The 18,705-nt window shown below is 36.5% G+C and overlaps 3 protein-coding genes across 8 annotated transcripts; 2 read left to right on the forward strand and 1 right to left on the reverse strand.

Annotated features, from left to right (window-relative positions):
• The first annotated feature begins 58 nt into the window (after positions 1 to 58).
• LOC119990563 lies at positions 59 to 2,477 on the forward strand. The gene is made up of 2 exons (XM_038836537.1): positions 59 to 295; positions 1,991 to 2,477. The coding sequence occupies exon 2, from the start codon at positions 2,048 to 2,050 to the stop codon at positions 2,330 to 2,332; it is 285 nt and encodes a 94-aa protein (XP_038692465.1). The 5' UTR covers positions 59 to 295; positions 1,991 to 2,047; the 3' UTR covers positions 2,333 to 2,477.
• Positions 2,478 to 2,911: 434 nt separating this feature from the next.
• Positions 2,912 to 7,778, reverse strand: LOC119992259 (ubiquitin receptor RAD23b-like). Its single transcript, XM_038838959.1, has 11 exons — positions 7,437 to 7,778; positions 7,005 to 7,166; positions 6,442 to 6,480; positions 6,277 to 6,353; positions 5,141 to 5,318; positions 4,930 to 5,064; positions 4,777 to 4,839; positions 4,543 to 4,590; positions 4,352 to 4,461; positions 3,465 to 3,543; positions 2,912 to 3,387 (listed from the first exon to the last, which is right to left on the reverse strand). Exons 1-11 carry the CDS (start codon positions 7,500 to 7,502, stop codon positions 3,271 to 3,273), a joined length of 1,074 nt encoding a protein of 357 aa, XP_038694887.1. The 5' UTR covers positions 7,503 to 7,778; the 3' UTR covers positions 2,912 to 3,270.
• A 1,944-nt stretch (positions 7,779 to 9,722) lies between these two features.
• Positions 9,723 to 18,042, forward strand: LOC119990628 (serine/threonine-protein kinase OSR1-like). Of its 6 annotated transcripts, none has more exons than XM_038836634.1 (21): positions 9,723 to 10,103; positions 10,720 to 10,974; positions 11,251 to 11,375; positions 11,665 to 11,709; positions 11,793 to 11,874; positions 11,970 to 12,038; positions 12,129 to 12,299; positions 12,400 to 12,465; positions 13,237 to 13,305; positions 13,395 to 13,520; positions 13,628 to 13,698; positions 13,890 to 14,135; positions 14,875 to 14,990; positions 15,135 to 15,232; positions 15,313 to 15,369; positions 15,880 to 16,002; positions 16,084 to 16,132; positions 16,237 to 16,298; positions 17,247 to 17,308; positions 17,412 to 17,463; positions 17,747 to 18,042. In XM_038836634.1, the coding sequence occupies exons 1-21, from the start codon at positions 9,945 to 9,947 to the stop codon at positions 17,795 to 17,797; spliced, it is 2,154 nt and encodes a 717-aa protein (XP_038692562.1). In that variant the 5' UTR covers positions 9,723 to 9,944; the 3' UTR covers positions 17,798 to 18,042. The 6 variants fall into 6 exon arrangements, with proteins under 6 accessions (XP_038692562.1, XP_038692567.1, XP_038692565.1 ...); XM_038836639.1 differs by having other exon boundaries at positions 9,930 to 10,103; positions 15,313 to 15,354; XM_038836637.1 differs by having other exon boundaries at positions 9,945 to 10,103; positions 17,763 to 18,042.
• Positions 18,043 to 18,705: the final 663 nt, after the last annotated feature.

Raw genomic sequence — 18,705 nt, forward strand, 5'->3', positions numbered from 1 at the left:
CTCTCACAGGAGCAAAAACGCAAATCTCGCTGTCGTTTTTGGCTGGTCTATTGTAGCGCGTTTTCTTCTTCGCCGCAACGTACAGATCTCGCTGTCGTTTTTAGCTGGTCTTTCGTTAGCGCGTTTTCTTCTTCTCTGCAGCATACAGATCTTCGCTCTCGCTCTCCCATTCTTCCTCAGCTTTCTCATTCTTTGAGACATTCACAGGAGTCCAATCTCCAATCGACGTCCTATCTGGAATTCTCTTGTTTTTCTTGTCGTCTCTGGAAGAACATTGGCTCTCCATACAATACAGGTACGTTATACTCATCTTCGATTTTGGGCGATTTATTTGCAGATCTATCGAGGCCCAACAGATTTGTATGTATCGTACAATTTGGTTATTTCTGCCATATACAGCCTAATGCGAGAATATTGAATCGTGTGATTCTGTCTGGTTAGGACAATATGTAGTCTATTTCAGGATTGGAGAAAAAGGTGTAATTTTGCCCATTATATGTTTGTATGCAAAAGCAATTTATTGAGGAGCATGTGCTGCAAGAGAGAGTTAAGCTAACACTGTCAAAGAAGTTCCTATGAGAATGATTAAGCTGAAGCTTTGTATTATTTGGCCAATTTCCGTGAAGATGGTAGATCAAAATAATTTTCTTCTGTTGTTCCTCTTTTTCCACACAAGTCTTAATTTTCATTATTAAGCTGAGGCTACTAGATTGTTGCTCATGACCTGATAATACCCATCAAATTCCAGATTATGACTGAAATTCATTGTCCAGGACCAATGCAGCATGAGGTGATTAACAGATTTTCTTCTATTTAGCATAGAAATCATTTGGACTCCTATTGCTAACATCTCTCCTCCAGACTCTCTCCATATAAAAAAAATGCTACTTTTGATGGATCCTTTTGTGTTCCAACTTCCAAATGCACTGCCAAGGGAAACCTACGATTGCTTCTCTTTCTCTCTCTGATATATGTTTTGGTAAGGAATAAGTGATCTCTAGGGAAAACTGAATAATAATTGGATTAGCTTGAGCTACTATTAGTGTCCTATTAATGGAAAATAACAAAATATTGTTTCCTATATAATTATATCATTCTTGAGATCAGTTAATGGAATGCAAATTATTCTTTGAAACTATTGGAATAGCTTCTTGCCTCACGACTGTAGTCCATGTGTGTTTCTTTCTTTTACTTGTGTTTGCCCCTAGACTATGAAAGTTTGGGAGTTGGTTTGTTATCGATTGGGAATAAGCTGGGTTATGACTTATGAGTGATATTCTTGTCTCTGAGTGGTATGGGAGTTTGTCTTCGAAGACAGAGAATCTTCTTCTGATTGCTTTGCATGGATAATTTGCTTAACACTGCAAAACCTTTGAATAATGCTTCCGATAGGAATTTCTATGATAGAGTTAGCTTATCTATTTTGCAACTTGTTTGCGCCACTTTGGTGGTTCTTTTAATAATATCCTTTTTGCTATTAAAAAAAATGTTTTTAATCGGATAACAAAGTGTTGTGGAGAGAAACTGGACTAGTTAAAAGTTTTTATCTACCCTGGTGAATGTTATTGGTTAGTTATCAGCCACTTCTTGATAATTTCTAGATGCAGAACTGGTATTTAAGTGCTTTTAACAAACTGTTGATTATAGTGGTAGAGTTGTAGTGGTGCAACCTTGAGGTCACATATTCAATTAAACAACCGCTTCACATATAATGTGAGGGCAAGGTATGCGTACATCTTATCTTTACCCAATCTTGTCCACTGTGGGAGTCTATGCACGGTAGTTGTTTTTTCTCAACGTGTAGGTGAATGTATATTTTGTTTTATGATTGGCTAGTTGCAATCTTCCACTCTGTCCTCTCACCACTTGAATACTGAGGATTCAAGATGACTTTAATAAAGCTAGCTATGAAGTGATGCATTTCTTACACCCGAGTCCTTTATTTTATGTCTAATAACATATATTTTTTTTGAATTAATTGTGCCTTTAGGCCTCTGCTTATATTGACTACACATTGGTGAGGGATCAAATCTGTTTCGCACAAGCCATGGTTCTTGATGGCATCATTTCTTCTCCCCATCGGAGGTCGTCATCATTCAGAAAGCAATTCCCGCGGGAGGAGTTGGGTAGCTGGTCAACGCTTGTTCGGAGGCACCGATTCCTTTTAACGGCTCTGGCCCTTTTGGCTGTTCTCTGCACTATATATCTCTACTTTGCTGTTACTCTGGGATCTTCCGGATCTTGTTCTGGCCTCACTGGAACTAAAAAGGCCTTGTGCAATATAGAACTGGCAAAAAATTCTGTGTCCAAGGGAAAGTTAAAAATGTTTTAGGTGGTTGATATTCATTATATATTGAAATAGTTTTCCTTTATTGGTTGTTGTTACTCAATTAAAGAGGGGAGACATTAATAGTTATTGTAAGAAGGTGGTTTTTGTTTCTAAGCATGTGTAATGGTGATGCATCCTACCAGTACCAGGCACTCCTTGGTTGGAAGAGGGAGGTCCGGAAAGCCCTAACTTGATTGATGGGGTTTTAGGGTATAGTAAATGATAGATCAATTTAAATTTACACCCATAAAAAAAGATGGACATCACTTTGGGGTACTTTCATCTCATAAGGGAAATTCCACGGCCACATATGACCGCGAATTATTTGTATTTGTATTTGTAGACTATTATGTGGGGTGCTAGTTGATGCAGCACACACCAGAAGGCTATTATGCGGGCGTGAGTTTATCCAATTCACACCAAAAGATAATGGTTGCGGGTTACCATTAAAAAAGAAAAGGTAATAACAAAATCTGATTTTTGAGGGTTTATGCAGAAAATGCAAAATTCAAACACCCGCGGCAAGGGCACTGGGAAAATGAGCATGATATTAATTTGATTGCCCTCGCATTAACACGAACATGACCCATTGACACCATCAGCGCTATAATTGTAATGGCAATCCAATCTCAAGAAACATACAAGCAAGCCCCTGAATGGATTTTGTGACAAAAAGTGTTTAAATTGTTACAAATTTCATCTGGTGACAAACAAAACTCAATCCCTTGTTACGTCTGACAATAGAAATCTATTGTCGGAACAGAAAATAATAAATATTCAGGGCACCTATATCAAAATTATTCAATAACATAAAATAGGAAATCTTTTTTTTATCCATGGTAGTCACAGAGCTTCTATTCAGTAAACATTACCAAGGATGCTGACAAGGGCAAGGATCCATCTGCAACATCGGACCTATGAAGTCCAAGAAAGTTAGCAACTCAATCCTCAATATCTGCCGCATTTTCTAGAAGGTAGTTGGCTGCCAATTCTTCGTTGCGATCGCAAGCCAGGAATGCCTCAATTACAAGGGCTCTATCAAAACCCATCGCCTCCAGCTACAGACGGAAAATGGAAAAACGAGTTAGTTGATATCACTTTGATGATATAAAGGTAGAACAAAGCCAAAACGTACTCGTTCAATTGCCTCCTGTTCGGCTGGTGTCACATTGATAGCATGAGGCATATCTTGCTCCGGCTGATCAAATATGTCCCTGGAACATGGATGAAATGTACAATGTCAACCAAAAGCCACAAATTTGAAAGTTATGAAGGAGAAATTCATATGGCAAAGTCTAAAATTTCCTAAATCTACGGCATGTCAAGTTAGGCAGGTAACTGAACAAAAAATGAATATCCACAAGGGCCCGTCCCTATATCATACGAGCCATATTCTCTTAACATTGGAATTTCTTGTGAGCCTCCCTATCCTCGTCGCCAGTGTTAAGAGAATTTGAAAATGGCACACATGCTTTGAATTAAGTTGAAACCTATTCTCATCATGAGGCTATCTCACAGGCGCTTAAATTCGAAACTTTTGCTCACATTTTGTCATTGTTAAAAGACAAATATTTTCCCCCATCTTTCGAATGCCAAAGAGTAGCAAAGTGCTTCATGAAGTTGATGAAAACAAAGGCAAGATAGAGGTAGCTGAGAAACAACCATAATAAATGACACTTGACTAATAGATGGATATATATCACTTATCCTAGAAGCGATATACATTAATATGATCTTTTGGGGGAAGTACAATCAGAACTCAATAGAGGAGAGTTATATCAGTTAGTACACTAAATTAAATTTTAATGTGCAATGCATGGTACTACAATTGCATCATAAGTGAATGAATACAATATTTCCATGAACTACAGGCTATATTATATCACCATAAATTTAATAAAAGCACTAAAATTACCTCGGACTCGAGGGGAAAAAAAGGAAGCAAATGCCACATGACAGAAGCTCAGGCTATTGACAATCAGTATATAGATGTGGTGTTAGCTATGACAATTAATTACTCACCCTTCAGAATCTTCAAGAGGTTCATTTATTAACTGAAGGAACTCCGCCTGATGCTCTTGAATCATTCCTAAAAGTTGGGGATTCTGCTTTCCAAGCTCCTGAAGCATTGGCTGTAACAGAAACACCAAGGACTTTTAAGACATTTTTTGCCACTGATTTAACAGAATCCCAAAAGGAAAAGAACTAAAGACCTGCAAAATTTGTGGGTTTGCTTGCACCATTGACCGCAATGCTTGGAACTGAGATACAACAAAAGAACAAAACCCATTAATACAATATCAATATATGTGAGCAATCATACTAGTATAAAAATTGATACAGAACAAGAACAAATTGCTAAATAAATGAGAACAAAGCATATCCGGCAGACCAGTACTCCAAAGAGTTTATAGCTGAACAACAACAAAATGTTAAATGTACCACACCTGCTGATTGTTTCTAAGGAAATCAAGGGATCCATCACCACCACCTCCCCCAGAGAGTGTTTCCTAGAAATACACCAACTTAGCACATAGAGAGAAAGAGAGGGGGTGGGGGGGGGGGGGGAGTGATGTGAATTGCAGAACCTGAAGTTATACCTGAGGAAACATATTAAAGGGTGATGTATTAGGAGCTTGAGATACCGACGAAGCAGGGGTTGCACCTGTTTCAGTCACCTGACTAACAGGATTATGACCCACTGGCACAGCAACTTCTGCAGTTTCTGGAATACCCTGAAGGGAAGAGAGTATCAGTATGCAGGTCCAGCTAAAACGTTTCAGAAGAATAAATTTAGAATTTCAGACATACAGAGTATAAATAATCTACAGCCCGTTCTGGGTTGTTATATGCTGCTCGAAGTGCACGAGTAACTGTTTCTTTGTCCCAGCTGCCACCACCCATGTCCATTAGCTGTTGAATTGTCTGCTCAAGACTGTTACCAGCAACCAAATTTGAAGCAGCTTGACTGTACGTATCACTTAGTACACTGCAATAAAAGCCATTGCAATCACAATAACAGATAACTCAGCAGATTGCCACAACATACACTAACACATTTTTCAGAGTGATTGAGATCCCCTAGGATTTCCCTTCAATCTCAAACTAGTGGTTTGTAAATAGCCATGTCAGCAAATTAGTCTTAACTTTTTCAAATTGTTTTCTCTCCTTTACTCGATTTTGGAAATGGCTGACATTGCAATTAAGCCCAACAAAAAGCGCCTCTCTGCAATTGGGTATAAGGCTGCATATATTCCCTTCTCAAGGATTTGCAGTAGTGGTTAACTGTTGTAGTGTTGTACCGAGTTGCCCTTTTGTACAAAAATGGCAAAACCACATAGCACAAAAGCAAGGGGTTGTCATTATTTCATCGTATCACAAGTTAAAAAGAGTGACTCATTATTTCATAATCAACAGTTTGCAAGCTACTGAAGGAGTAGCTTCCCCCCATCAACACAGCAAAATGTTTTAACTTCTGATACATTAAATATATATGTACAACAACTTATTGTCACTATTATTTACTACATGCTTGTTATAATTTAATGAACCTTAATTTTTTTTATCTTTCACGGACAATGACAACCATAAGAGGTATGAACAAATCATAAATCAAATTAAGAATGCAAAAGAGCATGAGAGGTATGAATGGCCTTTAGTTATTATTATTGCTGAAGAATACGAATGAGAAAATGTTTTAACAGCTTATATGGGATCGTTCAGAGAGGGGCCTCCTCAAATGAGTTATTTCCTTAGCATGAAATTCAGTTCAACCAAATGACCATATTTTCTAGTTTCATTAGGTAAATCCAAGAAGGATGCTTCAATAGTTGCTTATCATGACAGTTTTCACATTTCATAGTCATTAAAAAGTACACAAAATATGCATAATGAAATATGACCATATCTGACCCCAAAAGCATTAAAAAGAAAATTTTGATACTCACGATTCTTGTGCAGCACCTCCAGGTGTAGGAGTCAGATTTGAAGCTGGTGCAGCTGTGGATACAGTTGTTGAAGCAGGCTGTCATATAAAAGCACTAAATTTTTATTTCTAAGAGAAACAAGGTTGAGGTAATACCCAACAAACAACAAGAGTAAGAGGAATATACCATAGTAGAAGAAGCCCCAGCTGAGCCTGATGTTTTACTCTGTGAGATAGGCAAAATAATGGGAAAATTTAAGGCTTTGTGCAAAAAAAGTGGACCATAAATCGTTGAGAGAGAGAGAGATGGTGTTCTAGGTTTCCATATTAAAGCGAAAAAGCAACTTCTAGCTGCTGTTAATTGCATTGAGGGTTGACAATAGCATCACCAAGGAATTGTCGTCTTGGGGGTTTCTCAACCACACGAAAGCATCACTTATTGCATCAAGGTTATCTCACATAATAAGGCTTCACACAGAAAATGTAAACCTCTCTAGCTCTTATTCCGTTACAATCCTTTTGAAATGAACAATTCAATTAATTGCAAGTCACTGACTTTATCACATCAGGCACCCAAAAATTATTGTCATTCACAATACCAACTATGTTTGGGAATTTATTTTTGACCTTTTCTTTGCTAGTGACACATCCCAACTTTGCCCAAGGCAGTGGGACACATTCAATAACAAGCAAATTGTTATAAAAAGTTCATAAAGAGGGATTAGAAACAATATGAAGAAAGAAAGTTACCTTACTAAGCATGACAACAAGGAAACCGTCTTCTGTGACCTTGTTATCTAGCAATGTAGTTTCATCTTTCAACACCTTCCCATTGTGAATCAACAACTGCTGTCCACATGGGTAATTGTCTTTCCCTTGCACATCTTCGATGTTCTTCTTCACAGCCATAACCTAGTAAGAACAAAAAAGAGACTAACAACAATTAGTTCATAAACTTCTAAATCAAAACCCACTTCTATTCTCTCCCTTTACTAATAACAATATATTGATTTAATTGCAGTACAAATGACAGGAATTCGGATCGTAACATAACCCTAAAAGTGCCAATTAAATTTAGCCGGTCAAATCCCACGGATCATATATATTACATATGAAGGCAAGGTACATACATAAATACATAGAGAGATATAGTTATGAACAACAGTACAAGAGGGCACTCACAGTGTCAGTGCCATGGACCTTGATTTCAAAGTGACTGCCTTTCAGCGTTTTAACAGTGAGCTTCATTTTCGAACGATGGCAAAAGAGAGAATCTGGGTCAAACAACAGCTCTCTTCTACGACGATAAAACCCTAGAAACTGCACCAAAGGCTAGCAGCAGAGTCCTCTCCTAAAAGATCAGTTGCAAGCGTAGTCGTCAGAATCGATCTACACTGTATGTATCGCAAAATAGAAGACCCAATCTGAAACACCGTAACCCGAGATCCAACTACAGAGAAGTGGACGACAACGGAGAAGTGACTGTGAAGTTGGGTAAATTGTAGAAAGTGAGAGCTTGGGTGCTTGCATAAGAATCATTAAACCTTTGGACCTAGTATTGCAAATGTGAAAGTCTTTTGTGAATAAAAAAAGCCCTACACTTTACTCAAATGATCAAATAAGCCCCTATAATTTTTTTTTCGCCTATTCTTTCGTATTTTGTTATTTCCGCAACTCGAATTTTCTAAAGGATAATGCTTGAAACCCCAAAAAAATGACCTTCAAAAGATCCCCATTTAATGTAGAGTATTGAATGTGAAATGAGTATTATATGTGTGTTTTTAATCAATGGCTATTTTAATGCCACATAGATTTGAGAGATTTTTGGGAGTCAAATTTTAGAGGTCTCTAGCACTCTCTTTTTCTAAAAAATCAGACTTTTAAAACTCAAATCTTCTCAACAGTTGCAATAGTTTTTTTTTTTGTTCAAATTTTTTCTTATGCAAAAAAAAGGAGACAAAAATATTAGTAAAAGGAAAATTGAGGGTAAAAATGAAGAAAAGTATTGATACCAATAAAACATAAGATTATTTACAAAAAAATATTATTTTTGTAGGAGGGCTTATAAATGGTTTTTTATGATTTTTTTTCTTTTAATTAATAGAATATTAGGTCCACTTAACCCATTTTAAAAAAGAAAAAAATAACATTGAACAATTTCATTGTGATGGATAGGCATATGCTGGTTGTTGGCCTTGGGAGACCAAACTACATGATATGGGGGACATAATTGAAAAATAAGATACCACTATAACTAAGGATGAATTGTAGTCCTTGACATGTATATGTATGAGGTTGTTGCACAATATAAGAAGATAGTCGTTGATATCCAGTTAATGCTTATTATATTGTTCTTATCTTATTTAAGCCTCTATATTTGTGAACACAACACAGGGCCTCATCCATACTATGTTTAGACAGGGTTAGATGGGAAACAAAGAGATTTGTGAAACACTCTGCAGTCTGGTATATTACTCATTCATCTTTCTTGAACTCGTGATTTTACTTTAGTTATCTAGCTAGCTGTAAGTAGTTGGATTGCAGTCTTTGATCTCAATTTGTATTTTATGCACATAATTTCTGTTTAGAGTCAAGTGCATGGGTGTATATATGGATCTAATGATAGAGATTATTCCAACAGTTTCACGGCAAAAACCTATCACAGAGATCATACATACGAGTAAGAGAAGAAAGTAAAGAGGTTAACTTCCAAGTTTCTAGCCACAAGAGAAGCCAAGACACGAGGACCAAGAGAAGGGTGTTACGTGAATTGGAGTAGGATTGATCTACTTAGAGATTATGGGAATGGACTAATACTGAGAAATGATTTGCATTGTATGCAAGGGCAAAGGGAATAATCGTAGGAATAAAGAATGCCCAGGTAGGATATATAGAAGCAACTAGCTAGCAAGCAACACTTAACTTGCAGTATACAGCAGTCAGCAAAGTGCAGTTACATCACTGCATTGTAATTGTTCTCAATCATCTATGCAATTGCAGGGTAAGAAACTGTCTTTTATTATGTTGAATTATATGTAATACTCTAGTTTTAACCATTTTACTGGTCTTCATAGTACCTATATAATATACCAGATCATGGAAGTCAGACATCAACATCTGCACATGCTACACAACTAGTTGGAGAATTAAGACCGAGATCACTGCTAGCAATTAGACAGAGAAACATGAAAAGGGTTAGTCTGTCATAAGAAATGTAGAACAATGCCTTCTGGTATTGGTGTCTATATCAATGAAGATACAGGTTTTATGGTTTAGGTTGGAAATCCAAGCCCAAGCACATTGGGCCCTAGTGGTTCTTACGCCCGGATTTTTTAAAAAAAAAATATGACAGAGAATTTGGTTTGTGGTTGGAATCCAACCTTATTGTTACGCTCGGATTGGCATACCATTAACCAACAATAGTATATTATAATAAAATCTTTTTTATATTATGATAAATGGCAGCACCTCATCACGATTCAAATTAAGAAATGTTTTAGCTTTGTTTGGGTGGTGATCCGATACATACTCTCTCGCGAGAAAGGCAACACAGGAAAACCTCATCAATGCCAATTCACCTTTCCTTTCTTCCTACGTTTCCTTTTTTGTTGTTGATTCAATGGATATGGAAACATCATTGCTACCACTACTACTATCCTTTCTATGAGCTTTTGAATTTGTATTTGTCCAATGGAGAAGAAAAAGTTTCCAATCGGTCCAGAGCATTATCAGCTTTATGAGGAGGTTGGTCAAGGCGTCAGTGCCTCCGTTCATCGCGCTCTGTGTGTACCTTTCGATGAGATCGTCGCCATTAAGATTCTCGATTTTGAACGTCACAACGGTGATCTGGTAAAACACAATCCTTTTATTTTTTTTTCGATTGGTATTGGCTTTAGAAATTGTTTATTTTTCAATGGAGGAGCATATGTTGTGAATTTTTTTATTTAAAAAATGAGATGGTATTACCCTAGATTGAAAGAAGAACACCCATCGTCTCAGTAGAATTTGTTGGGTAATAGTTGGGAATTTGAAAATGCTTGTTATCTTCCAAGTTTGATGATATGTTACCAGCTCAATTGCATGGGGTGGGCTTTTTTATTTATTATATATATATATATATATATATTTATTTATTTTATTTATCAATGTCTATGAAATGTCCTCACTTTCCATGCAATGTCCTCGTATTTCTTAGTTTCTAACCTTTTGTTCCGGTCTCTATTACTAAGGAATTTGGAGTTGCTCTCTTAATAATCTAATAGGAAAAGGGCTTTGTTAGACTGTTATTCCCTAATGGCACTTGTTCTAAGCTGAGTTTGTAGGGAAATATCAGTGCTGATGGAGTGTTTATGCACCATATATTCTATATATGTATTTAATTTTTTTAATGATTCTACCTGTTCTTGATATGGCTGGACAATTATTGTTGCTTTAACTCTAAATTTATCTTCTTTGCAATACCCAGAGTAACATTTCTCGTGAAGCACAAACAATGATATTGGTTGACCACCCCAATGTTCTTAAATCACACTGCTCCTTTGTTATTGATCACAACCTGTGGGTTGTCATGCCATTCATGGCTGGCGGTTCTTGTCTTCATATATTGAAAGCTGCTTACCCTGATGGTTTTGAGGAGGCAGTGATAGCAACAATACTTCGTGAGGTATTAAAGGGTCTAGAGTATCTTCATCATCATGGGCATATACATCGAGATGTTAAAGTGAGTACTTGATCCTATGTTTTATTTTGAAGATGTCGTTTACTCTTTTTATTCATTTTGTATTATTTTGGTTTGACATGATAGCTTAGTTAACATTAGTATGCACTAGAGTAGAAACTTCAAATCCTAGTGTTGGGAGCCTCATGCAATGTGCACTGAGGTTAACTTTTATTTAGTTTCATATATTGTTAATAGTGTTTGTTTAGTATGGCACTTGATATATGATTTGGTATTAGTTACGTAATTATGATTCATCTTTTCCTATGCTTTTCATAGGCTGGGAATATTCTCATTGATGCACGTGGTGCAATCAAATTAGGAGATTTTGGTGTCTCTGCTTGTCTTTTTGATTCAGGTGATAGACAACGCATGAGGAATACATTCGTGGGGACACCTTGCTGGTATTCTTTTTACCATGAAACACACATAAATACTTCAACAATTTATTTTTCGTCTTTTCTGCTCCACATATTTTTATGTTACCGACTTTTAGTGGATGAACTTGGGCCTTGATGCACCAACATTATCAAAACTAACTGTACAGCTTCTACGATAGTATATCCACAAATATTCTCTGGTGAGATTTCTCTGAAGATGGTGTAATAGGGATCAATACCAACAATGCAATGACTCCATTACTTTTTTTCCTATTATATATTTACGAATGTCTCCATATTTATGTTTTTGCAGGATGGCACCAGAGGTTATGGAACAGTTACATGGTTACGACTTCAAGTAAAGTGTATTATTTTTGAACAGAAGTTTCTCCAAACTTATTAGGTAGCATGATTTTGATGTTACTCTAAAACTTCTTACAGGGCTGATATATGGTCTTTTGGGATTACTGCATTGGAACTTGCTCATGGACATGCTCCTTTTTCAAAGTATCCTCCGATGAAGGTGCATATAAGTTTATCATATGGTGTCGCATTATCAGAACTTGTTGTAAAGGAGCATTTGTTTATTGCAATCTAAAGTGAATAAGTTCTTGCTAGGTATTGCTAATGACCTTGCAAAACGCACCCCCTGGCCTTGATTATGAAAGAGATAGGAAGTTTTCTAAGGTATGCTGTAAGAAAATGGATCTGGTTGATACTATTAAGATGAGATTATGCTGCAAAGTACTTCTTTTCATTTTTCCTTTGGTTCTTCAGTCTTTTAAGCAGATGATTGCCAGTTGTTTGGTGAAAGATCCTTCAAAACGGCCCTCTGCAAAGAAGTTGTTAAAGCATTCCTTTTTCAAACAAGCTAGGTCAAATGATTACATAGCCCGAATGCTTTTAGAGGGGTTGCCTGCTCTTGGTGATCGTATAAAGGCATTAAAGGTTTGGATGACAGTTTTTTTATTATGACTGTGATGAAGGAAGCTTAAATACGTGCTCATTTCTATTGAATACTGAAAAATGGTGTTATTTCATGATACAGAGAAAGGAAGAAGATATGCTTGCACAAAAGAAGATGCCAGATGGTCGGAAGGAGGAAATATCCCAGGTTAGAAATTTATTTTTCTGCTTAAGAAAATGTGGTAACTTATCACACCAAAAAGATGGAAAACTTTAAAGACTCCTGTTCACAAGCCTCTTTTTCGAGGAGACTTTGGTTTACTAGTCTTCTAAATAGCAATTTCATTATTTTTTTCTCCCATACATAGGCTCTATCATGCATTGTTTTCAAGAAAATCAAACATTTTCCAGCTAGAAAATTTATTTTCTTCACTTAAGAAGCCTTAGATGCTCATCATTAGCTTTCTAATTCTAGGTAAGGCAAAGGAGATATATTCACTAAATCTTTTATAAGAAGGGAGAGGATAAAAAGCATTTGCTCTGTTATAATAACGGGTATGTCTTGTTAGTGACTAGTGGCCAGGTTGATTCCGTCGATTGTTTGTTGGATAATTTGTGGGGAGTGGAATCATAGAGTTTTTTTTTTATGGGAGCAAACTTTGATGTGGATGTTAAAGAATTGATGGCTATCTTTTCCTAGTAGGCAATTTGCTATAATTATATAAAAGAGAGGGGGGAAAGGAGAGTTGAGAAAAAGAGGGCAAAAGGTTATTCCATGCGATATATTTCTCTCTCTCTCTCTCTCTCTCTCTCTCTTTTCTTCCTGTTTTGTGATCAGTACATGTAACATGCATGACAATTACAATGATTCTATGCCCATTGATAGGTTATCGTAATTTGAATAGGTTTTAGTCTACTTTTTTTTCTTGACAAATATTTTTCTTGCTGGCTTAGTATGTGTTCTTTCGATGATGTGTAGAATGAATATAAACGAGGAATTAGTGGCTGGAACTTCAATCTTGAAGATGTGAAGGCTCAGGCTTCCCTGGTATAATAGTATTTTATCTTGCTTCCTTTGTGGATGTTATTTGGTGAGTGAAAGTTCTAAAATTTCTCAAAACATTATTGTTTATTTAGATTCAAGATGAGGACCCTGTACCAGATAATAATCAAGTAAGGACCTCAAATTCCTTAGCTGGACTGGAGGGACATGAAAAGCAACCACAAATGTCTTCAGCAGGACCATTTCTACAAGTTGCAGAGGTAGTTGATGATGTTTTCTAATATTTAGAAGAAAAAAAATGTAACTTGATTATTTCCATTTTAATTTTAAAAGCTTGGTAGGTTCCTAATTATTTAAAAATTCTCAGCAAGATAATGATCTTATACCGACTCAATCGACTTCGCTTACATTTACTAGGTCATCCGTAAATGCTATGAGGTATCTTCACTGTTATCTATATCTTCATGTTCCCTTGGTATTAGGATGCTAGAATATACCTCATAATCTTTATTTTCATGAAGCGATCAAAATCCAAAGTGCCTGTGAGTTGTGTCGTTATAAATTTTGCTAACCAAAAAAACATATATGCTATCTTGAGTCTTGGAAGTTGACGATGATTTATTTGCCAGAAGTAAAATGGTCAGATCTGATGATAACTTTAGCAGTGCCAGTCCTTGCAGTGAACAGCATGTCTTGCAGAATCCTTCACACAATCATGATGATAATCTCAAAAATAATATCCACGAAAAGCCTATTCTGGATAATAATGGGGAAATTTCAGAGGGCGTGGCGAGTCATACACATGAAAGAAGAGGAAGTTCATCAGAGAGCATGACCGTAACAGAGAGTACTGCTCTTCTTATTAGAGGAGAAAGGTTTGACAATATACATAATCAAATTGATTTTTTTTTGCCATAGTTAATTTGGTTTGCATATTATGAGTACTGGTCAAACTCTTATATGTTACTTTGCTTGGAAGTTAGGTAAATTAGTCCGACTATTCATATGAAATTTGTTGGGTAGTGCTGTCACAATATTGCTTACTCTCATCGTACATCACAAATTTCTATATATTTAACCCCCATTAATTTGTGTTCTCTTCAATAAAGTTATCACCAACAGAATATGGTTCTTTTACTCCTTGCTACTATTTTCTTATTGTTGGTCTAAATAATAGATTCAAAACCCTATAAAAAAAAATAAAATAATTGTGGGTATAAACACTTATTAACATGGCTATTTGGCTGCGATTGATGTTCTTGAGGGCCTTAGTATTTTCTCAGGCTATCTTTATCTGTTAGAATTTGTAGGAGCTTTGTGCACAATTGTTGTTTACCTCTTACCGGCGAACATGTGACCCAATGGTTAAGTTGTAGAAGTGCAACTTAGAGGTCACAGGTTCAAACCCCGGAAACAGCCTCTCAACATATTATGTAGAGGGAAGGCTACGTATATCTTGCATGTCCTCAACCCGTCAATCGTCCACTGCGAAAGTCTTGTTTACGGAAGTTGTTTACCCCTTTTTATTATGTTAGTGAAGCATTTGGTAATCCTATATACTCGAGTTATATTTGAAGTTCTGCACATGTTTATAAAGATTCCTGGAATTTTCAGCGATAAGTTGCAAAATTTGCAGCAGAGCAACTTAGCTTGCAATGGAGCAACAGCTAATCATGCCGTGGATGACACAGTACTGGATATTCCAACTAAAGTGCATAAATCATCAGGTGGTAAGTGCTTTAATTGTCTTTTTTCCTTTTATCTGTTTGTTGTAACATTTCTCAGTTTTTGGTGATGTATATGTTATTTATTTTACTTTCCTGCTCTACATTAACACACTTCTATTTGTCCACTTAATCAAAGTATTCTTGCAGCATCGAATAGTGATGAACTTGATGAGAAAGCAAAGCCACCAGTTGTTCAGCAACGAGGACGGTTTAAAGTAACTTCTGAGAATGTTGAATTTGAAAAGGTAACTTTCAATATTGTGGCCTGTATATTTCCTTCTCTTATTCAAACACACATGAAACCCCTCCCCCATGGTTTTTTCAGGTGGTGCCATCGGCAATACTGCAGAAGAGTCATAGCCTGCAGGTTGGTACTTTTGAGGTCAGCATATATGTGCCAAATATCTGTATTAAATCAATACATTTGCGAAATAAGTAAGTGGATAAGTAGTTGCCCTTGGTCTCTCTCTCTCCCTCTGTGTGTGAACTCAGCGTTTGCTCTTTCAAAACATATTTGATAACATGGGCATGATGTATGGGCTTGTGAAACAAGTAATGAAGTATGCATACTGTGTTTGTGTGTATGTGTGTGCGTGTAATGTATTTGGCAACATGAGTTGACATGTCATCCCTGATCAAGCTCAAGGAATAACTTTAATTAGTTGCACCTAAAATAGAGGAGAAGACTCTTTGTGTTTTTTTTTTTTTGTTTTTTGAAAATGGTACTGCCTATTTTGAGTGTCTAAGAGTTCCTTTGGCATTGACCTAAAGACTTATCTGTGTCTGTGAATTTGAAAAAAGAAGAATGTTTCTTTAGAATGTAAGTGAACAATCATCCTGTAATATCTCATTCCTCAACAGTCCTTTCAGAAACTCTGTGTTTATCATGTAGGTTCTTAACCAACATGCTGCAGTGTCTGTACCATCAGCACTTGAGGCTGCAGCATCAACTCTTTCTGCCTCTTCTATGTTTCCATTGCTGCTTTCAGTTCTGCAAACAAACATTCTTCAAAGGGTACAGATGGAAATAATTTACGTCTTGTTTTGCATTCTACTTGTGGTTGAAATTTTATGCCCGTCCTATTCTTGTGACCAGGAAAGTATTCTGAGGCTCATGAAACAGATCTCTACTTGTGAAACCACAGGTGAGAAAACATCAAGGACCCTTGAACTTTTTTGGCCCTTGAACTTTTTTCCCTCCTAGATAATCATTCCATGATCTTGTGTCTTATACCCACAATAAATGCAGCCAAGCTTGCTTCTGACGGAGGATCCAGTATGGAAAATGTAGGTGTAACAGAGAAGTCTTTGGTATGTGATTCTGGGGCATTCTGTTTGTTATCTAATTATTTCCTAATAGATTGTCATGTGGTACTGAAAGCCTCCTGTTCTTTTTATAAGATTACTACCCTAAGAAGTTCAAGATCTATTATAATATAGCATTGAATTAAAACTAAGGTAGATCTATCAGCGAGCATCTCAAGTGAAATTATAATCAATTAATGAGTTGTGTATTAAAAGTAGAAATTAATTTTTTATTATAGAATTGGGATAAAACAAATATTGAATTTACTACCAATATATGATAATTGCCTGTGTATATCTGGAAATATTTTGTTATCCCACATAATATGTGATGTATTGCTCATTGTTTGCTCAATGTTTCCTGATTATATTAGCTGAGTAAGAACTAGTAGTAGTGGAATCTTTGTTTTAAACGTTGAAGATAAGAACTTTGAAAAGCTTTTGAAGGTTGAGGAGCACCACTACTTCAAATGAGCTTCTCTCTGCCCGTCCTAAGAACAGGAGTTTGAATCCCCATCCAGTTGAACAATCAAAAAAGAAAAAAGAAAAACAAAAGATCTCATGAAGGCTCCGTGTCACATATTTTAGTTTCATAAGAAAGACATTGTCTCTAGCCTTTGCTAGTGCAGCTTATAATTGTTAATTGTTTTTATCACTTTTGGTTCTTACACCCAGTTGGCCAACTGTTTTAGGATGAGTACGTTTAGGTTGACTAGTTTCAGGAAAATGTGCCAGAGCTGGGAGCTTTTTGGATTTTCTGTACATGATATCGGATTATGATTCAATATTGCTCTTACCTTTCTATTTGCAAGTTTGAAGCATAGCGGACGTACGGTACTAACTGCACGATTCAGTTTCATACTGAGACCTTGTGCCCTTGAGCAATGTTTGAGTGATGCTAATAAGGTGCTACCTATATGTGGATACTGAAAAATGTTTTATCTCCAACTGCAGTTAGAAGCAGCACATGACAAGGAAAAGGAGCTCCTCAATGAATTAGCTGATTTGCAGTATAGGTAGACGGAGTTTTATCTACATGAAGACAAGACACTTAAAAACAAGATGTTATGTATTATTTTTAAGTCAGGAAGCTAACTTCCAGAGCATTTTCATCTACAGGCTAATATGTTCTCAAGAAGAAGTACAAAAATATAAGACAGAAAATGCTGAGGTTAGTTTCTCTGAACTTTTTCTCGTGCGTTTTTTTTTGGAGCCACAGATTAAGTATGACTCAGTGTATATAGCACATATACCAATGGCTTGCTTGATTCCATTATTCTACAACTGCTTGGGTGTGTGTGTGTGTGTGTATATATATATATTGTCTTCTCATTAATGAAGTATGTATATGGTGGCATGAAACGTCAGTTCACCATGTGTTTAAATTTAGAACATTGTTTAAGATTTCACATACATACTGCATAAATATATTGTCATATGCTGACCTCCCATAGTGTGAGTTTGACACAGGGTTAGGAGAAGCTTGGCGGATGCAAATGGAGTAAACTAGTGTGGTGAAATAGGGTATAAATAGTAATACCTCCCTTAGATGGAGAAGTATGTAATGTAATTAAATGTGTCAATTTGTAAAAATATTTATTTATGTCGTCGCGTGATGGATGGTATTAAGATTGACTGACTGACTAGTTTAGAGAATCCAAGGAATGATAATGGAACAAGTAGTATGTGTAGAATAGGCTTGCCATGGAATATGGATCAGGAGGTTATTCGATTCCGGATTGGATTATCATATATTCATATAACTCACTAAAAGAGAGGAGAGAGCAGAGAGGACATGAATATAAAGTGTCATCATGGCTTCCTATTCCACTTGCAAATAATAAGAGATGACATTATCAAGTAAGAGAAGGATATCCGCAACGACCTAAACGCTAATGGAGAAAATAGATGATAATAAATGGGCCAACCAGGTAAACATAGGGCCTCGGGGCAAGTACAGGGGCTCGGGTGGAAGTACAGGCCCAATAACAATGGATCGAATCCAGCATGCGCATTCCAAAGACTCGCGACACCCTGGCCCTGGCCCTGCGAGTTTAGTTAGACGGACCTGGGTAAATGTGGGTATGTGTTTTTGGATGCATTGTTTGTGGGCTATTACCCTTACCCAGCTCAATCTCAATAGATAGATAAGATTTATAATTTATCTACTACAGTACGAGTAATTGAGTATCCCATGAAAGATAACTTCAGAGTCAGACTCCCAATAAGGAAAAAAATAATAATTCAATCTACACTACACATAAGAATAAGACATGGATAGAATTGAAACAATAAAAATATTGGAATATTAGAGTCTCTCTCTCATCTGACAAGAAAATGCCAAACGCAATCTGCCAACGCATAGACAAAAACCAGCCCAGCCCATGTAATGTCCCTCTCTGTACTCTCTACT

Source organism: Tripterygium wilfordii, chromosome 22 (assembly GCF_013401445.1).
Source record: "Tripterygium wilfordii isolate XIE 37 chromosome 22, ASM1340144v1, whole genome shotgun sequence".
Lineage (NCBI taxonomy): Eukaryota > Viridiplantae > Streptophyta > Magnoliopsida > Celastrales > Celastraceae > Tripterygium > Tripterygium wilfordii.